The sequence below is a fragment of the Leucopleurus acutus genome, assembly GCF_964270905.1.
Source record: "Leucopleurus acutus genome assembly, chromosome: 12".
NCBI classification, from domain to species: Eukaryota; Metazoa; Chordata; class Mammalia; order Artiodactyla; family Delphinidae; genus Leucopleurus; species Leucopleurus acutus.
The window spans coordinates 17430673-17449686 of NC_139154.1; the positions used below are offsets into that span (position 1 = coordinate 17430673).

General features: G+C 44.5%; 2 protein-coding genes across 2 annotated transcripts in view; one reads left to right on the plus strand and one right to left on the minus strand.

Annotated features, from left to right (window-relative positions):
* The window catches only part of KANSL3 (KAT8 regulatory NSL complex subunit 3), a 41374-nt gene extending 31871 nt beyond the window's left edge, over positions 1–9503 (minus strand). Inside the window, exons 1-3 of the mRNA XM_082852103.1 lie at positions 9471–9503; positions 8211–8475; positions 5042–5212 (exon numbers count right to left, since the gene is read on the minus strand). Of these exons, the coding sequence (XP_082708229.1) occupies positions 5042–5212; positions 8211–8425 (386 nt within the window). The 5' untranslated portion in view covers positions 8426–8475; positions 9471–9503. The remainder of the gene's footprint in view (positions 1–5041; positions 5213–8210; positions 8476–9470) is intronic.
* A 6121-nt stretch (positions 9504–15624) lies between these two features.
* The window catches only part of FER1L5 (fer-1 like family member 5), a gene marked incomplete at both ends in the record, with an annotated part of 55397 nt that continues 52007 nt past the window's right edge, over positions 15625–19014 (plus strand). The window contains 3 exons of the mRNA XM_082851232.1: positions 15625–15709; positions 17906–17958; positions 18547–18638. Of these exons, the coding sequence (XP_082707358.1) occupies positions 15625–15709; positions 17906–17958; positions 18547–18638 (230 nt within the window). The remainder of the gene's footprint in view (positions 15710–17905; positions 17959–18546; positions 18639–19014) is intronic.

Below are 19014 nucleotides of genomic sequence, written 5' to 3' on the forward strand. Positions count from 1 at the left end.
TTAGATGAGATCAGACACTAATGTTCTCCACGCTCCCACTGAACCCAAATGACATTCTGACTTCTGGCTCCTCTTATCCAAAGCAGCCAAAAAGTCACATCAGTCCCAGAACCTGATATTTTCAAAGGTAATTCTTTCTCTGATACTAATTCAATATTAAAATGTCTAAAGGATTTTTTTTTTTAAACCAGAAGGCAAGCAGAGAGAGAGAAAGAACATCAGAGAGAAGAAAAAGGTCACACTTACTTTTTCAGATTATAAAATTCTTTGCTTAAACACCAGGAGAAAGGAAGAGAGGAATGACAGGGACAGAGAGAGGCAGGGAGAGAGGAAGGGAGAGGGAGGGAAAATAAACAACTCCAAGATCTTGAACTCAAAATTTCAAACATCCATCTGAGATTAACACATAGATACATACAATATTGAGAGACATAATTAGAGCAAATTTAGAAAAGAAGAATTTTTTTCAATTGAATTCAGAAGTTCTGATTTCTAAGATAAGACAACCTGCTTTAGGACACTAGATTCTTTTACTGAAATGTTGACAACGTCCTAAAATCCATTTGAGAGCAATGCCCCAAAGTATCATATGTCAGCAGTATTTTGTTAAATGTCTTTGAAAAGCTGTTCATCTAATTAAACTTGGCATTTGACAAACATCTGGGGGAAAAAGCTGGTCCAACTTCTTGGGGAAACATTACTACACCAGCAAATGTATAACATTTTCAAAGGTTCTCCAGGTCACACGATTTTGGCATGCAGACACAAGAACGCAATCTAGACCAGAGGTCGGCAAACTTCTTCTATAACGGACTGGATAGTAAATATTTTAGAGTTTGTGTGCCATATGGTTTCCATCACAGCTATGCAACTCCGCAGCTGTAGTGCAAAAGCAGCTACAGACAATACCTAAATGAGTGGGCATGACTGTGTTCCAATAAAACTGTATTTATGGACACTGAAATTTGAATTTCTTGTGTCTTTTTAAAATTTTTTTTCAACCACTTAAAAATGTAAAAACCATTCTTAGCTCATGGGCCATACAAAAATAAGCAATGGGCCGGATTTGGCGCATAGGCCATAGTTTGCCAACCCCTGATCTAGACAATTAAATCAAGAAGAGAGGGATATTAAACTGCTTCATGAAATATCAGGCATTACTAGAGAAACTCAGAGTCAGTTCGGGCTGGGTGGGGGGGCCTTCATTTTCTAAACATAGAAAGTTATCTGAAGGCAGTTGCTACTAAAATAATTCAAGAGGGTGAAATAGGGCACTAAAAAAGAAAATTAAGTTTCTGAATCCACTGATAAGAGAGGTCAGTAATCTCTCTGAGGAAAAACAGATTTCTAGGGAGCTGTCCTATATAGTCCCTGAGTTCTTGATGTGGGAAACTGTAATTTTACATGATTTTATACAGGAAGAAAAGAAGCAGCAATTTAACAATCAAATCAAGGGAAAGAATGGCAACAAGATGATTACAATCAAGCAGAGAGAACTAACTGCAACCTCCAAACAGGCTACAGATCCAGAACTTGGGGACAAGGTCATAAAGTGGTGACCTCTGAAATTGAAGTCAGTAAGTACCATCAAATAATGAAATTAACTGTGTGCAAAAGTAACCTACCTGAAGAGATGGTTTGTAAGCCTGTTGCTAATGGGAGAAGGACGCCTCCAAAATCTCATCAGACACTAAAAGACAAATAATCTGAGATAAACTGAGCGCTAATTAATCATATCAATCTGTGGCAATGTCATAACACAGGGATGGAGGTCCACATGGAGAAAGACAAGCCAAAGATTAGAATCTGTCAGTGTTTCTCTGCAGGACTGGGCAGGTGGCGGTGTGCCCTGGCCTAACTCTGTGGGCCCATCTTGCTTCGAGGAAAGATGGGTGCATCCAGCTACCTTGTTGAAGGAGGGCACCTCCTGTGCAGACTGCCCACTCGCCATCCACTGCACGAACAGAATAGCTTCCCAGATTCTCCTACTGAGAATCAATGCTCTGGGCCAGGTCACCCCAGTGTCTCATCTGCCTTGCAGTTGTATCTCTCCTTATAAATTAAGAAACCGGTATTCATATGTATTATTAAGTCTCTGATGACTTTGGTAAACATGAAGAGTCCCCCAAAACCTTCTGATCATGACCATGGGCGAACTGATCGAAAAATTCATGCAATTCTCCCATGCAGTTTCTGAACCTGCAAACTGAGGACAAGGCAACCAACACCATAAAGGACACATAAGTGTGAGGCCACCTTGTTCAGCCATAACTAACTGGTCTTTCTTTTTACTACCCTTAAAGAGAAGGTATAGTAGTTGAGAACACTGGGCTCCAGAGTCAGACTGCTCGCTTTAAACAAATCCTTGCTCCACTACTTCCTAAGGTTTCTTCAACTCCCTGAGCTCGGTTTCTTCATTTGTAAAACAGAGATGAAGAAGGGATATGCCTAGGAGAGTTGTGAGATTTAAAAGAGAGAATGCATATGAAGCGCTTGGCACAATGCCTGGCACCTAGAAAGCACTCAACAAATGGTAGTTCTTTTTTGTTACTACCATTGTCAGTATTTTTAGTATTATTAACTGTAACAATGGTGATAAACTACTTTCCTGAATTCACTGACTCCGGTAATACTCTAGTAGCTGATCTTCATTCACAGCAGTTTTCCTCTTTATCTGAAGCTCTAGAGAGCATTTCCCCTTCTTAGGGCACAACGTTAATTCCAATTCAAGACCCCGAACAACTTCTGCAAAAGCTCTTCAGCCAAGGTGCAGAACTGCTCCTCCTTCAACAGCTACTATCCTGATCACATAAGCACACCAGCTCAGTCTCATTCCCTGCTTCCAGCCAAACTCATAAACCATGCCAATTAGCCTCAAACTTTCCTACCCTTCCTCCTATCAAATTACTTCTTTTTCTTCCATTATTATAAAGTAAGAGCTCTCCAACATTATGGCAAGTTTACCACTTACCAACCCCTGATATAAAGATCCTAACACTCCCTTAGTAGGTAAATACATATAGAGAGAGCCATGAGGGAAATGCAAATTAAAACCACAATGAGATGTCACTTCATACCCACTAGAATGGTCATAATAAGAAAAAGATAGATTAAAAACAAGTGTTGCCAAAGATGTGGAGAAACTGGAACTCTCATACACCGCTGGTGGGAATGTAAAATGATGTAGCCCTTTTGGAGAACAATCTGAAAATTCCTCACAAGTTAGACAGAGTAATCATATGATCCAGTAATTACACTCCTAGGTATATATGCAAGAGAAATGAAAACGTATGTCCACACAAAAACAAGTATATGGGGACTTCCCTGGTGGGCCAGTGGTTAAGAATCCATCTGTCAATGCAGGGGACACGGGTTCGAGCCCTGGTCCAGGAAGATCCCACATGCTGCGGAGCAACTAAGCCCATGCGCCACGACTACTGAGCCTGAGCTCTAGAGCCCTCGAGCCACAACTACTGAGCCCGCATGCCAAGACTACTGAAGCCCGTTTGCCTAGAGCCCGTGCTCCACAACAAGAGAAGCCAGCACAATGAGAAGCCCACACACCGCAACGAAGAGTAGCCCCCGCTCACCACAACTAGAGAAAGCCCGCGGCAGCAACGAAGACCCAATGCAGCCAAAAATAAATAAATAAATACATTTATTTTTTAAAAAACAAGTATATGAACATTCAAAGTGACATTATTCGTAATAGCCAAAAAGTGTTAGCAACCCAAATATCCATCAACAGATGAATGGATAAACAAAATGTGGTACATCCATACCATAGAATATCATTCAGCATTAAAAGGGAATGAAATACTGACACATGCATCAACATGGATGAATCTTGAAAACATTATGCTAAGTGAAAGAATCCAGTCACAAAAGACCATGTTCTGTATGATTCCATCTACATAAAATGTTTGCAAAAGGCAAATTTAGAGAGACAGAAAGTAGACTGGTGGTTGCTAGGCGCTGGAGGGGTTGGGAGGAAATGGGAAGTGACTGCTAATGGGTATGGAGTTCCTTTTGGGGTTAAGGAAAATGTTCATCAAATTGACTGTGGGGATGAATATACTAAAAACCACTGATTGTACACATTAAATAGGTGAATTGTATGGTACGTAAATTTTATCTTCATAAAGTTTTATGTAATAAATAAAAGATAAATAAATATCTGCCAAATGAACAACAAATGACCTAAAGAGGAGTGCTGGGTCCCCACGGCGAGTAGGCTGTAAGAGAAAAAACTAGGCAGCAAACTCATCAAAGTGGGGTGAAGTGTTCCCCCAAAACCACAGACTACAAATCTTTTTTTTTTTTTTTTTTTGTGGTACGCGGGCCTCTTACTGTCGTGGCCACTCCCGTTGCGGAGCACAGGCTCCGGACGCGCAGGCTCAGCGGCCATGGCTCATGGGCCCAGCCGCTCCACGGCATGTGGGATCTTCCCGGACCGGGGCATGAACCTGTGTCCCCTGCATCGGCAGGCGGACTCTCAACCACTGCGCCACCAGGGAAGCCCTACAAATCTATTTTTAAAAGCCACTCAAATCAAACATCTGTTAGCTTTTCGTACGACTCCAGAACGTTTTCACTACCCTAATTACAGACAATGTAAATACAGTGTCATACAAATGGACATTTATTTAACAGGGTTTCTTTTTCTAGCAGTCTGGGTAACTCAGACATACACGTATGTTAGTACATAACATAACATGTACTGTATATGCTAGAGAGCAAGTCATACCTATCAAATTTAACTCATTTATTTGTTCAATCAACATTTACTATATGCCTACTATGTGCCAGGCAATGTCCTAGGTGTCAGGGATGGAAAGATGGCTGAGACACAAGCTCTCCTCCCAAGAAGCTCACCGCACAGTGAGCTGAGAGTTATCATGCAGAGACAGGAGAACATTCTGACTCATGTGGCTACAGATGAAATAAGCTCCTAATAAATATGTTTCAGTGAAAATGATACACATTTACAGTGCGGTGACTACTAACCCTGGAGTGCCCGGTCTTCTCAGAAGCAGCCTACCTGTTGACATGCTCCTCCCAGTCCTCTGGAGGGGGAGGTGCATCCGCATCGGTCCTGGCGAAGATGACATGCCGTTCACACTCATTCATCACGCTGCGTGCCTTCTGATTGTCATAAAGTGGCACAGGGGTTGACGTGACTGTCTCCACATCTATTGGGACATCTGACTCGCTGTAAAGAAGTGAGGAAATAGGACCAGCCACACGTACTTCACACAACACAGGTATTTAACGATCATCTGGTTGCCAAAAATGTCTCTTTAATTTAATCAGCTTTTATTTATTTATTTGTTTTGGCTGCGCCGTGCGGCATCTTAGTTCCCCGATCAGGGATCGAACCCGCACCTCCTGCATTGGAAGCGGGGAGTCTTAACAACTGGACCGCAAGGTAAGTCCCTAATCAGCTTTAAAGTATGCATAAGCATATTATATCCACAAGAAAATTATGATCCAAAGTCATCTTTCCCACATTTGTCTAGATCTCTACCCTCTGACATGCTGGTATGTGCTGGGGGAACACAAAGTTGTTTTAAAATGAACCTATGCAAAAATGACAAGGAGCTATTTTTTTTAAAAGGACAAATATATTCCCTAAGCATACAGTTGATTGCCTAAACGTGCTTTCCAATACAGTAGGTATAAGCCACGTGGAACTATTTAAATTAATAAAAATTAGAGGGAATTCCCTGGTGGTCCAGTGGTTAGGACTCTGCACTTTCACTGCCGAGGGCCTGGGTTCATTTTCTGGTTGGGGAACTAAGATACTGAAGCTGTGCAGCGTGGCCTAAATAAATAAATAAATAAACAGAATTAAAAATTCAGTTCCTCAGTCACACAAGCCACATTTCAAGTGCTCAACAGACATATCTGCCTAAGGCTACCATGTTGGACAGAACAGATATAGAACATTTCTATCACTACAGAGTTCTGTCGGGCGGTGTTGGTCTAGAGTTTTAAATAAATTCATACAAACTTGCCCTTTCCTTAGCAAGTCAACTGGTAGTTAATGATATGCTATAAAAGCCTATGATTGTCTAAGACAGATCACCTGGAATGCAGACGCCTTAGCTTACTCACTCTGTAAGGAGCCTACAACAGAAACAAACATAAGTGGATACCTGAAGGATCTTTCATATTTTAAAATGTTAAAGAAATCCTAGTGCCATGAGGGTCCTTCACTGCACCAACTTTGTCACCCAAAATCCGATGTCAATCAAACTGGCCCACTGGCTATCTACCGAACATCACTTTAACTTTTTGACCTCAATGATGTTATTGTATCCATTCCCAATGGCTGGAATAATTACACCATTATGAAATGAAGTGAAATAATGTGCAGCTAGATTTGGTGGTGGGTGAAAGAGCTGATTATCTTCTGTGGACCAGACATTGGACAAGATACTTAAGACTTGTCTTCCTAAAATAGAACTCCTGATTTCACCATTCCAACCACATCTTCCCCAAGCCTTCCCCGACTCATGGCACCACCCAGCTGCTCAAGCCAGAAATCTAAGAGTCATCCGAATGTTGCCTTTCCCCTTAACCCTGGCTACTCCTTCCAATTCACTACAGCAGGGCATGTTGGATGGACCTACAAAATACACCTCAAGGCCAACCGTTTTTCTCCACCTGTTACTATTCCTGCTCCATCAGGCTCATAATCTCTGGCCCCAACCACTGCAATGGTCTTCTAGCAGGTCTTATCTACTCCACTCCTGCACTATAATCTATTCAACAAAAATTCAGAGTGATCTTTTCAAATAAAAATCCAATCTCTAGCTTAAAATCCTTCAATGACTTCTTACCAACTCTTAGGATCAAATTCCTACATGAGGTAGCCTCTGCCAACTTCTCCCTTAGCTCCCACTTACACCCCCATTGCAACCACATTCTGGACCCAATGGCCTGAAAAGAGTTCCTAAAACATGCCAAACTCCCACTTTCAGGGCCAATATGTGGAGCCAGTCTATAAAAGGACATAATTTTCTGAGTACTGAAATGACCAAACCCACAAAATCTCACTTTAAGAAAATATCATGAGATATGAACACAGGAGTCTCAATATCAAGAAGCTATTACATAACTAAGAGAAAGACCTCAAATTCTATTTAAAAGAGCTCTTCAGTTACGCCCTAGGCCAGAAGCATCAGGATTATGCTGGATTATTCCCTAAAGTCACAGACCCCATGCCCTGTACATTCAAAGTAGGCCAACAAAATGCTGCCCTCACTGGGAAAAGAAATAAAAACCACTATTCTACACGTGTTGAACACACACATCATGGTACTTCCAGCTCATTAAGGCTCACTGGGGGATCTAAAAAAGCAAAACACGAGATCTCTATTCTCCAACAAACCTAAAACCTGTGCCAGGGGAAAGATTAAACATCAGGTCAGATTAAAACAAACAAACACAAAAACCTCTTCCCAATAAAAGTTTATAAAATTATTAAGGGCATGATTTAAGCATCAAAATAGAATATATCAACATATCTTGAAACACCAGTAATCAGAACACCTTAAAGGTCAAAAGAACTGCTAAATGAGTTTATTTAGGCCAAATGTAATTCTATCACATATTACATGGTAAATTTATTAAAAAGTCCTTACCCTATAATGTAGGCGGGCTGAATATGTAACCAGACCTAGGAAGGGTTAAGATCAACCCATGGTGACAGTTCTGTAACAAGCTAAGAGAGAAAGCAAGGTCCTGGGGCATATGCTCCTCAACTTTCCAGGTGAAGCCAGGAAAAGCAAATCGAATTACCGTAAAAAGGTTATTGCTGCCAGTGTTGGAGCCAGATCACTGGACTAAAGGAATGAGTCTAATCCTAGGTGGCAATGTTTAAAAGTCAACTCTTCAGTCTTTTTCTTCACAGTTGAAACAACCCTTTTCAATTCCTCTTCCCAGACAAGTCCTGTTATCTAAGTTGTTTGCTTTCCTTTGAACATCTTGCTTTCCTAACTCATTAGATGTCCTGATGTAGGTGTCCACATATAGGCCTGATAACCTCACGATGTTTAACAGTGACGCCTGAATTAAACATCCAAGCCCCACCCCCCCACCCCCCCCCTTTACCATCTCCCACAGTAAAATCTGCTCTAATCTCCAAATCTGATCACTGCCCAGTTAGGGCAATGGCCACCCTTAGGAGAGAAGCCCAAACTCACATGGTACTTTCGTGCTGCCTCCGGGGAGTAACAAAGAGCATGCGGGTGGGGCGGGCACTACTGGCATCTGGGTGGGCACTCCACGGCTTGGCATAGCTATGATCCAGAAACACCAGGTCCAGCTCCCGCTCATGCACCGAAAGCTGGAAGAGCAGCGAGGTGCCCATGCGCCGCGCTGACGTCTGGAAGTCCCTCTCCCCACCGCGGTGGGCCATGTCAGAAGAGGGGTAGCAAGTCAGAGAACGGGTACCTGCATGCTAGTCACCTGCAGTGAAAAGTTCCAGTTGAAGTCAATTCAAATGCTCAGAATTTCTTCCAACCTAGAACATCTAACAGGCTTCTTACTTTTGTGACTTTCTAGCATTCGTCCCTGAGTATCCATCACACTACAGACCCTTGCCCACGTAGGGAGGGTTCCTGAGATCCCACTCCCCCACCAAAAAAGGCTATAGCACCACCTCCATCCTCAATCGCTACAATTTGGTCCACTGCAAAGCCGAGGGACTCCAATGTTCACCAAGGCAGATACTAAACTTGCTTGGCCAGCGCCCTAATTTCCTACGTGGGCGGGACGGGTTTTGGCAAACAAGAGGAATTACAAATACTAATAATTCTGAAGCTAAGGGTCTCTACGGCTGCACACCATTCTCGAAAGCTTCCCAGAGCCGTCTCCAGCAGTAGCGTGAGCATCCCAGGAACAGCTGCTTAACGTGGGCCTCACGGAAGCCCTTGACGTCTCGTTCGTGTTAAACAAAAGTTTTGCAACGACTTCATAATGTTCTGGAGTTTTAAAAATATACAGATGAGAGCTCCTCCCCAAAATCTGTAACAATGCTATGCGAGGAAGACCCCTCTCCCTCACCGAGGCCGGGGTGGTCCCTGGGGAACCGCCCTCCGCTCCAGGTACCCTTCGGGGGTCCAGCCACCGAGCCTCAAAACCGCCCCAGCTGGTAGCCAGGGCTTGTGATTCGCACGTTACAGACGGAGGCGCCGGTTCAGGGGGATGGAGTGACTTAGCCAAGGTCACCGAGAGTTCACGACGAGGAGGAGCCGCCTCCCGCCCACCCCGGCCCCGCGCAGCGCCCGCGTCACGGCGGCCCGAGCCCGCCCCCGGCCCCACACGGCCGTCCGACCCAGGCCGCCCGGTCCCCGCGCGCCCTGGGAGCCCGGAGGTCCTCACCGAGACCCCCGCCCACACCGACCCGGGCCTCGACCCCACCCCGGGCCCGCCACCCCCGCCGGGGCCGACCCTTCCCTCACCCGCAACCTTCCGGCCGCGCGCTCAGCCCTGGCCGGATTCCTGTGCGCTTGCGCATGACCGCCTCCAAGCCCCGGCGCCCCGGGCACCGAACAAAACGCGGAAGTGGATTACAGCCTGGGAAGGGAGGGGCGGCGAGCCGCAAAACCCGGAACGGATATCGCTGCGGGGGAAGAGAAGAGCCCAGAACGCGAGCGGGTCTCGCAGCCAAGACAGCGCAGAGTCCGGAGTTCGGGCCTCTTGCATCTTCAGCAGGGAAAACTAGGGCGAGGGAGGAGGCTGGCTCCTGCAGCCCCTGTTCTCGCTTCCCCGCATTGTTGCTTTGCCGGGTGGCTGGCATACTTCTTTCCTTTAATTAATTTTTATTGGAGTATAGTTGCCTTCTTTTCAAATCTATGTAAATAACTGTTTAAGAAACAGACTTACAGGGGCTTCCCTGGTGGCGCAGTGGTTGAGAATCCGCCTGACGATGCAGCGGACACGGGTTCGTGCCCCGGTCCGCGAAGATCCCACATGCCGCAGAGCGGCTAAGTCCGTGGGCCATGGCAGCTGAGCCTGTGCGTCCCCGTCCGGAGCCTGTGCTCCGCAACGGGAGAGGCCACAAAAGTGAGAGGCCTGCGTACCGCAAAAAAAAAAGTAAACAGTAAGGTCCTACTGTATAGCACAGGGAACTGTACTCAATATCTTTAAATAAACTACAATGGAAAAGAATATGAAAAAGAACATATATACATATATGTGTGTATGTGTGTGTGTGCGTGTATAACTGAATCACTATGCTGTACACCAGAAACAAACACAGCATTGTAAATCAACTATACTTCAATTTAAAAAAAACTGTTTAATTTATAATTGTGATAGTAAGGGCTGGTATTTAGAGAATGCCAATCAAGTTCTAAGTAACATAAATAACCTACTTCATTTAATCCTCTCAGTGACTTTATATGCTAGGTTCTATTATAGTCATATCCATAGAAGTCAAGTATTTTGCCTAAGGTTACACAGCTAGTAAGTATCAAAGGCAGAACTGGAACCAGGCAGCCTGGCTTCAGAACCTCCTTACAGCTCCATTCCCCACCATGCCTACTGCAATAAGGAAAAGTGGATGGTGATCTGAGCACGTAGAACAGCAAGCCAGCCTTGGCTTGGGTGATGGGGTGGGTGTCCCTGGGAAGGTGACCTTAAAGCTGAAACCAAAGGAAGAGAATACGGTAGCATGGTAGATGCTGGGTGAGAAGCTCTCCAGGAGAAGGAACAGCAAAGACAAAGGCTCTGGGGCAGAAAACAGCTTTAGAATATTAAAAAAAAAAAAAAAAAAGTGGCAAGAACAGTGTAGCTAGGAAGCAGTGGTCAATAAGTGGAGAGAGATGAGGTTGGAGAGGCAGACATAACTCAGACCCTAAAAGGCCCCAGATGCCCCAGTAAGAATTCTGGTACTGACCATAGATTGCTTTGAGTTAACTTTCCTCTGTGTTTTGTAAAGAGAGAGTAGATCCTAAAGTGGGGGATGTTAACCTTCTTTGTATCCTTCAGAGAACATAGCCAGGATATAGGGAATGGATCCTGTGTTGACTGATTGATGACCGATCAGTTGGTTGACTGACTGACAGTGGGACACCAAGGCAAGAAACGTGGTTCAAGAAGAAAAATAAATCTTTACCACTTCACACCCACTAGGATGTCTAAAAAAATCAATGGTGACAACAAAAAATGTGATAAAAAGTGTTGGCAAGTACATGGAGAAATTGAAACCCTTGTACATCGCTGATTGGATGGTAAGATGGTGCGACCTCTCTGGAAAACAGTCTGGCAGCTCCTCAGAATGTTAAGCATAGAGTTACCATATGACCCAGCAATTCCACTCCTACATATATACTCAAGAGAATTGAAAACATATGTACACATAACAAGTACGCAAATGTTCACAGCAGCATTATTCATAATAACCCAAAAATGTTAACAACCTAAATGTCCATCAACTGATGAATGGATAAATAAAATGTGGTATATCCATACAATGGATTTATCAGCTCATAAAAGGGAATGATGTACAGTTGTCACCTGGTATCCAGATTGGTTCCAGGACCCCCCTTGGATACCAAAATCCACAGATGCTCAAATCCTTTACATAAAACCTACAAACATCCTCTCAAATACTTTAAATCATCACTAGATTACTTATAATTCCTAATACAAGGTAAATGTTATGTAAATAGTTGCTGATGCACAGAAAATTCAAGTTTTGCTTCTGGGAACTTTATGGAATTTTTGTTTTTTAATATTTTCCATCTGCAGTTGGTTGAATCCATGGATGTGGAACCCATGGATTCGGGGTGGCCAACTGTACTGATACATGTTACAAAACGGATGAACCTTGAAAACATTATGCTAAGTGAAAGAAGCCAGACACAAAGGCCACATATTATATGATTCCATTCATATGAAATGTCAGAATAGCAAATCTATAGAGACAAAGTGGATTCATGGTTTCCAGGGGCTATGGGAAGGGAGAAATGGGAAGAGACTGCTAATGAATATGAGGTTTCTTTTCAGGGTGATGAAATGTTCTGGAATTAGATAGTGATGACAGTTGCACAACCTTGTGAATATACTAAAAACCTGAACAGTACTGTTTAAAAGACTGAATTTATGGTATGTGAATTATATCTTAGTAAAGCTGCTATTAAAAAAATGCTTTATTGTTTTAAGACACTGAGATTTTTGGAGATGTTTGTTACCTCAGCATAACATAGCCCATCCTGACTGATACATCCAGCCAGACTATCAGTCAAGTGCAAGGGTGGAATAAAGACATGTGCAGACCTACAAACACTCAAAAAATTCAGAAAGCTATGGAAAATCGTGTTCCACTAAGATGAGAGAGTAACTCAAGAAAGAGGAAAGGATCTGGGAAACAGAGTCCAACACAGGAGACAAACGGGGAAATTCTAAAACTGGTGGTGAAGAAGGGAAGCCCCAGGATGATAGCTGTGCTACAGGGCTGGGAGCAACCAGTGTAGACTAGAGAGGAGAGGAGGCCAGGAGAGATCTCCCCAGGGCTCAGGGAAAATGAAAAAACTGGTAAAATACCTGATGGATTTGAACCTCGGGGAGACTGTATTAAAAGGAGATCACAGAGCTGTTGACAGATGTTAAAAGACTTGGTCAGACTTTTAAGAAAAGCAAGCAAATGAAAAAATGAAGCAATTTGTAAATTACAGAAAAACACAAAGTTGTATTAGAAAGGACGAGGAGGACTTCCCTGGTGGCACAGTGGTTAAGAACCCGCCTGCCAATGCAGGGGACACGGATTCAAGCCCTGGTCCAGGAAGATCCCACATGCCGCAGGGCAACTAAGCCCGTGCGCCACAACAAGAGCCTGAACTCTAGAGCCTACGAGCCACAACTACTGAGCCCGTGTGCCACAACTACTGAAACAACTAAGCAATGAGCAACTAAGCCCGTGCTCTGCAACAAGAGAAGCCACCGCAGTGAGAAGTCGACACACCGCAACGAAGAGTAGCCCCAGCTCACCACAACTAGAGAAAGCCTGCGCACAGCAACGAAGACCCAATGCAGCCAAAAATTAATTAATTAATTAATTTTAAAAAAAGAAAGAAAAAGAAAAAAAAAAAGAAAGGATGTGGAATTGGAGGGTACTACTTGATCTGCAGTTAAAAAAACATAGATTATTATAAAAATGAAAATACTGAATGTAGATTTAGCTCCCAAATGAGATACAATTATGAGAACAGGATGCAGGAAAGGCAGGTGTAAGAAAGCTGCCATGGTGTGATAAACAGCAGTAGATAATATCTAAAAGTGATGAGTTGGGGGAAGTTTGGGAGAGAGAAGCTAGGAGGTGGGAAAGGAGTGAGAGATGATATAAAAGAGATGACTTGATAGACAGAGTCTCAAAGTGAAAAATTCAAGGGATGCTATTTAAATAGGCTATTTAGAGGTTAATACTACTATTAGGATGACAGGAAAAGAGCAGCCTTCGGTCCATCTCTCCCCACACTTAATTCTCTTTCCCTGGAACTTATCCTGAGCCTTCGTTCTGCTGTTTTTTTCTTTATACTCTGATCAGCGCTGTGTATGAGTTTGTATCTTTTCTCTGCCCCTCTTCCTTCCTCAGCACACCAGGTTTATCATTTTTTTCATTCTTTGCCAATTTGGGAGGTGATAAATGGTATCTTGTTGTATTTCTTTGCTTATTAAGGAGGTTGAATTTTTTTTAACATCTTTTTTGTTTTTTGGGCTTCTGAGTCCAATTTGGCAAAGTGATAAACAGTATCTCATTGCGTTTCTTTCTTTTTTTTTTTCCCATAAATTTATTTATTTATTTTTGGCTGCATTGGGTCTTCGTTTCTGTGCAAGGGCTCTTCTCTAGTTGTGGTGAGCGGGGGCTACTCTCTTGTGGTGCGTGGGCTTCTCACTGCGGTGGCTTCTCTTGTTGCGGAGCGTGGGCTCTAGGCACGCAGGCATCAGTATATATGGCTCACGGGCTCTAGAGTGCAGCCTCAGTAGTTGTGGTGCATGGGCTTATTTGCTCCGCAGCATGTGGTATCTTCCTGGACCAGTACTCGAACCCGTGTCCCCCGCATTGGCAGGCAGATTCTTAACCACTGTGCCACCAGGGAAGTTCTCATTGTGTTTCTTTGATTATTAAGCAGGCTGAATTTTTTTTACATCTTTTTTTTTTTTTGTCCATTTGGACAGTCATCTAATCTATACTTTGCCCCATTTTCCTTTGGAGTATTCATCTATTTCTTATTGAATTATAAGAGCTGTTGCAAACATTCCCTACTTTGATATACCTTTTTTTTTTTTTTGTGGTACGCGGGCCTCTCACTGCCGTGGCCTCTCCCATTGTGGAGCACAGGCTCCGGACGCGCAGGCTCAGCGGCCATGGCCCATGGGCCCAGCCGCTACGCGGCATGCAGGATCCTCCCGGACCGGGGCACGAACCCGTGTCCCCTGCTTTGGCAGGCGGACTCCCAACCACTGCGCCACCAGGGAAGCCCTGATATACCTTTTAAGGTATATTTTTCTGTATAAGAATCTTGAATTTTATGCGGTCAAATCTATCCGTCTCTTCCTTTTCCTGGGTTTGCCTTTTGTGTCATGCTTAGTTTGGAAAATTATTAACAAAGCAACAAGTATTGTGTTGTGTTTACATTTCAAGAAAAACTGTCAGGAAGTACTTTTTAAACCTGCTGAAAGCAGTCCTAACACCAAGATCACACATTCAGTTTTTTTGGGTTTTTTTGCTCTAAAACATACCCATGCATGTTTTAGAATGGGTCGTAAGCTTACTGCTAAATTGTTTCATCAACGAATATACTTTTTTAAAACATCTATTAATTTTCATGCTAACTATTGGATAAGGTATAATTTATATAATGTTCAACCCTAAAGCAGAAAAAGCTTAGGGACAAGAGCAATGACCCCGTTCCATCCTCACGCTGAGAGGCCTTGAGGGCAATTAAGATGCCACAGCAAGATAATATGTCAGTGAGATTTTTCTTTAACCTTACAAACCCAGCTGGCGTAAGAGCTCATTGATGAGAAAGCTAGTTTCTGTTGGTTCAAGAGAGACTCATATCTAGACTCACGTTTCCTTTAGAGAAAAGGAGGCCTAAACGTTTGCTTCCACATTAGGAAGGACTTCTGAAACACCACTGAAATCGTCTTTGATTTCCTTATTTCTTTTCTCAGCTCACCTCCCTTCTCTATTTTCTCACCTAAACTGTGTGACTTTGGCAATGATTCACTCCAAATACCTTGCTTGTATAAAGGGCAGATATTATCCTTCTACCTGATCTTGAAATCAGAAGGACAGTAAGAACGAGAGAGAAAAGAGAACGGAAGGAGGAAGTGAAGTTCAGCCAAACTGGTTTGTTTCTACAGCCCCGGGCGCCTCAAGCCACTGGCTTCGAACCCTGTGATTTCTTCTTCCTCCCATTCTCCTCATTCCTCTCCAGAACCAAGAACCACCACCCAAGAACCACGGACCTTTGTGACATCACCTCTCTTGCTAAGCAACACACTCAGGACCTTCCTCACCCCCTGAGCCCTGGGAGAAGCCTTGGACCAAGTTGCTCCAAGAAGGAAGCTTTGCCAGAGAAGGACGGAGGGAAGTAGGTGGAAGAGATGCTGCGGCTTGTCGTGTGGTCGGCCAAGATTAGCCCACCCCTGAGCCCCCCACCCAGACCCTGCGTGTCCGTGTACTTCAGAGGTGAGAGCCAGGAGCCCCGAGAGGCAACATACGTTCAATGAAAAACTAGATTCATCGGTGCCCTACTAGGTAAAAATGCCCTGTGTCACAGAAAGGTGAGGTAGACACCGTCTGGCTCTTTCAAATTTATCATCCTTGTTGCTATTATTTCTCTTAGTATGACTCCTCTGCCTCCCATTTTTTCCGGAGAATGACTACTGGAGAAAAAGAAGATGAATACTTCTAGAGTTTCTTCTATGAACTAGGGCTGTGCCACAAACAGGTTAAAAAAAACCCAAGTACCTGCTTCATAGGATGGCTGTGAGGATTTGAAAAGATAATATACAGACAGGTCTTTGTACAACTTCTAGTAATAACTGCTCAATTGTATGAATTACTTTTATAATCAACAAAGTTTTATCATAAATGTAATGATTTTTGATCCTCACAACAATTCTATGAGGCAAGTTTTATTGTCTCAATTTTTCATAGATAAGGAAAAAAGTCCAAGAAAGGTGGGAGGGGTGGTTTAAAGGATTTATGAGAGAAAATGAAAAAGGTTAAGTGTATCTATATAACAAAGAGCTGGGAACAAAAAGGGGAAAAGGGAAAGAAAGATGAAGAGTCTGTTGGAGGAGAGAAAGGGGGTGGACACAGGCAAATGAGGTTTTCCAGGAAGTGTGGGGAGTGAGAAAATTGGGACCAAGAGAAAATAGGACTCAGTAGTTTCCCAAAGAAATGAGCGAAGACTGAAATTCCTTAAATTTTTTTCTGGCCTGTGAAACCCTGCTTGCTGAGTATGCTATCACTCAGAGATGGAACACTCAGGACTCCAGGTGCACAGGGTGATGTAGGTTTATGTCCCCAGTTTGTGGGTTGAAAGAGGTGTAGTGGAGGTTCAGCATGTCTTTGCCCTGAAACTAATTTTATGGTGAGCCGGGGAACAGTCTGATTCCAAGCCATCTTCCCTGTCACCTCCCAGGCATTGACCTTCTCCTCCTAGAAATCTCTCTTACAAAGATGCCTACAGGGCTTCCCTGGTGGTGCAGTGGTTGAGAGTCCGCCTGCTGATACAGGGGACACAGGTTCGTGCCCCAGTCTGGGAAGATCCCACATGCCGCGGAGCGGCTGGGCCCGTGAGCCATGGCCGCTGAGCCTGCGCGTCCAGAGCCTGTGCTCTGCAATGGGAGAGGACACAGCAGTGAGAGGCCCGTGTACCGCAAAAAAAAAAAAAAAAAAGATGCCTACAACCCAGAATCCTGGGTTTGCCCCCAGATTTCCTACACATTTTTATAACTGAATGTTTGTTTGAAATCGTTTATTCCTTTTTCACCTGTCGTTTCCAGCCCCGCTTCCCCCATATACCATCCACTACAGTGTCCCCCTTTCCCACTACTGGACAGGCACAGAGAGTCCCCTGCTTCTCCCCCCACCCCCGACTGTCTCCTCTCTCTTCTCTCTCACACACATTCTTTCCTTGGGAAGAATCTCAAATTTAGCAATTTAGAGGTTCTTTGCAGGGCTATAGACTGTTCTTTGTTAAAGATATTTCTGGGGAAGGCATATTTTAGTGGATAAAGAGCTGTCAACCCATTAGAGATATTTTGGGATGTATTAGGGTACACTAGCTTTGCTCCGGTCACAGCGGAACCCTTAAATCCCAGTGCCTTAACACAACAAAAGTTTACCTCTTGCCCACACCAAGGGCTGCATCGACTGTGCAGATCAGGCAACAATCCTGAATGACTCCTCCAAACAGTAGTTTAGGGACCAGCTGCTCTTTGCTTGTGGCTGCAAAGTCACCAGGTACCACCCAGCAGATGGTGCGAGCGCATGTGGAGAGTGGGGAGGAGAACGGAGACTCTCATGGGAGATTTTGGGAGCCAGTCCAGGCTGTGGTGAGCAGGGATCCCATACTCGGTTGGCCAGAATGAGTCACACGGCCGCACCCGGCTGCAAGATGGCTGGGAACTATGTACCCAGGAAGAAAATGAAATGAACACATAACATTATCTGACACATGGGGTGATGTCACTCTTATAAAAAGTGAGAAATTTTGAAATCTCCAGAGTAGGAAAGAATCAGGGCTGTATCACATCTGCCAATGTAGACTTGATGTTTTCTACATCTAGATAAGTCCTACCCCTCTTTGCTCACTTGAACCTAGACTTTGAAATATTTCCTACCACTAATGCCGGCCCCTTGGTGTCTTTGCAGATGTCCAGAGGACAACTCATGAGGTGGAAGGCAATCACCCCATATGGAACGAGGTAAAACACATCAGGCAAGCCCAGATGAGGCAATGACAAGCCCCACAGTGAGGCTGGGTCCAGACCGTGCCCAGAAGTCTAGGGAGGGGACAGGGAGCCTCATCAGCCTTTCCCAAGGCTGGAACATCGTGCCCTGCAAGTAGCCTCTAAGCTGAGAAGGCTGTGCAGGTCTCGGGGCCATAGCAGCTCTTGGCCCATCTCACCCACTCTGGGGATGGACCCATCTTGTCCAACCGGGCCGTCCTGATGTTCCCAGAAACCTGAAATAGAGACAGGGCTCCTTGTGTAGGATCCCCTCTCATCTCCCATCCATCCATGTCCCCCCACCCAGTCCCCAAACCCCTTAGCTACTAACAAGACCACAATACTGCGTAACTCCCACAGTGAAGCTGTGGGAGCCCAGGTAGGTTGCCTGGTCCCTTGGTGAGGGTAGCAAATGCCATCCTCTTAGGAAATTAGACTTGAGGGATATTCCTCAGTTTGAGAGAAACACAGTGCCAGCCCGTTCCCCGTATCTTTTCGAATTTCCTAGGAGGGTGGAAAAGGGAGGGGAGAGGGAGGGTGTTGACCTGTTTGCGCCTCCCACAGACCCTCATCTGGCACCTCCGGAACCGCCCCCTGCAAAAGGACTCTTTCCTGCAAGTCACCCTTCGGGACATGGGCTCAGTAAAGAAGGAAAGGTAAGGCAGAGAGAGAGACAGGAGGAGCCTGATTCTCTGACTGAAGCTACGGCAGATGCTGCGTCTGTAACTCACTCAGATGCAAGGACCAGAATCCACTCCAGACAGCTAATGCAAAAAAAACAAAGGTGGGGTGTGTGTATATGAAGGCTAGGTATATAGATGGACAGATCAACTAGAACTAGGAAACTGGGGACCCAGGGACAGTTCTGTCTCTTCTGAAGGCACAGAATCTCAAACCTCTTTCTCTCTGCCCAACCCTGGCTTCTCATCACAGCCCCATTCTAGTGCCTCACTGAGACTGGGGCTATGGCATCCCAGGTCAAAATGCCCAGGACAGAGAATCTCACTGGCCCAGCTTTGGTCAGGTGCCCAC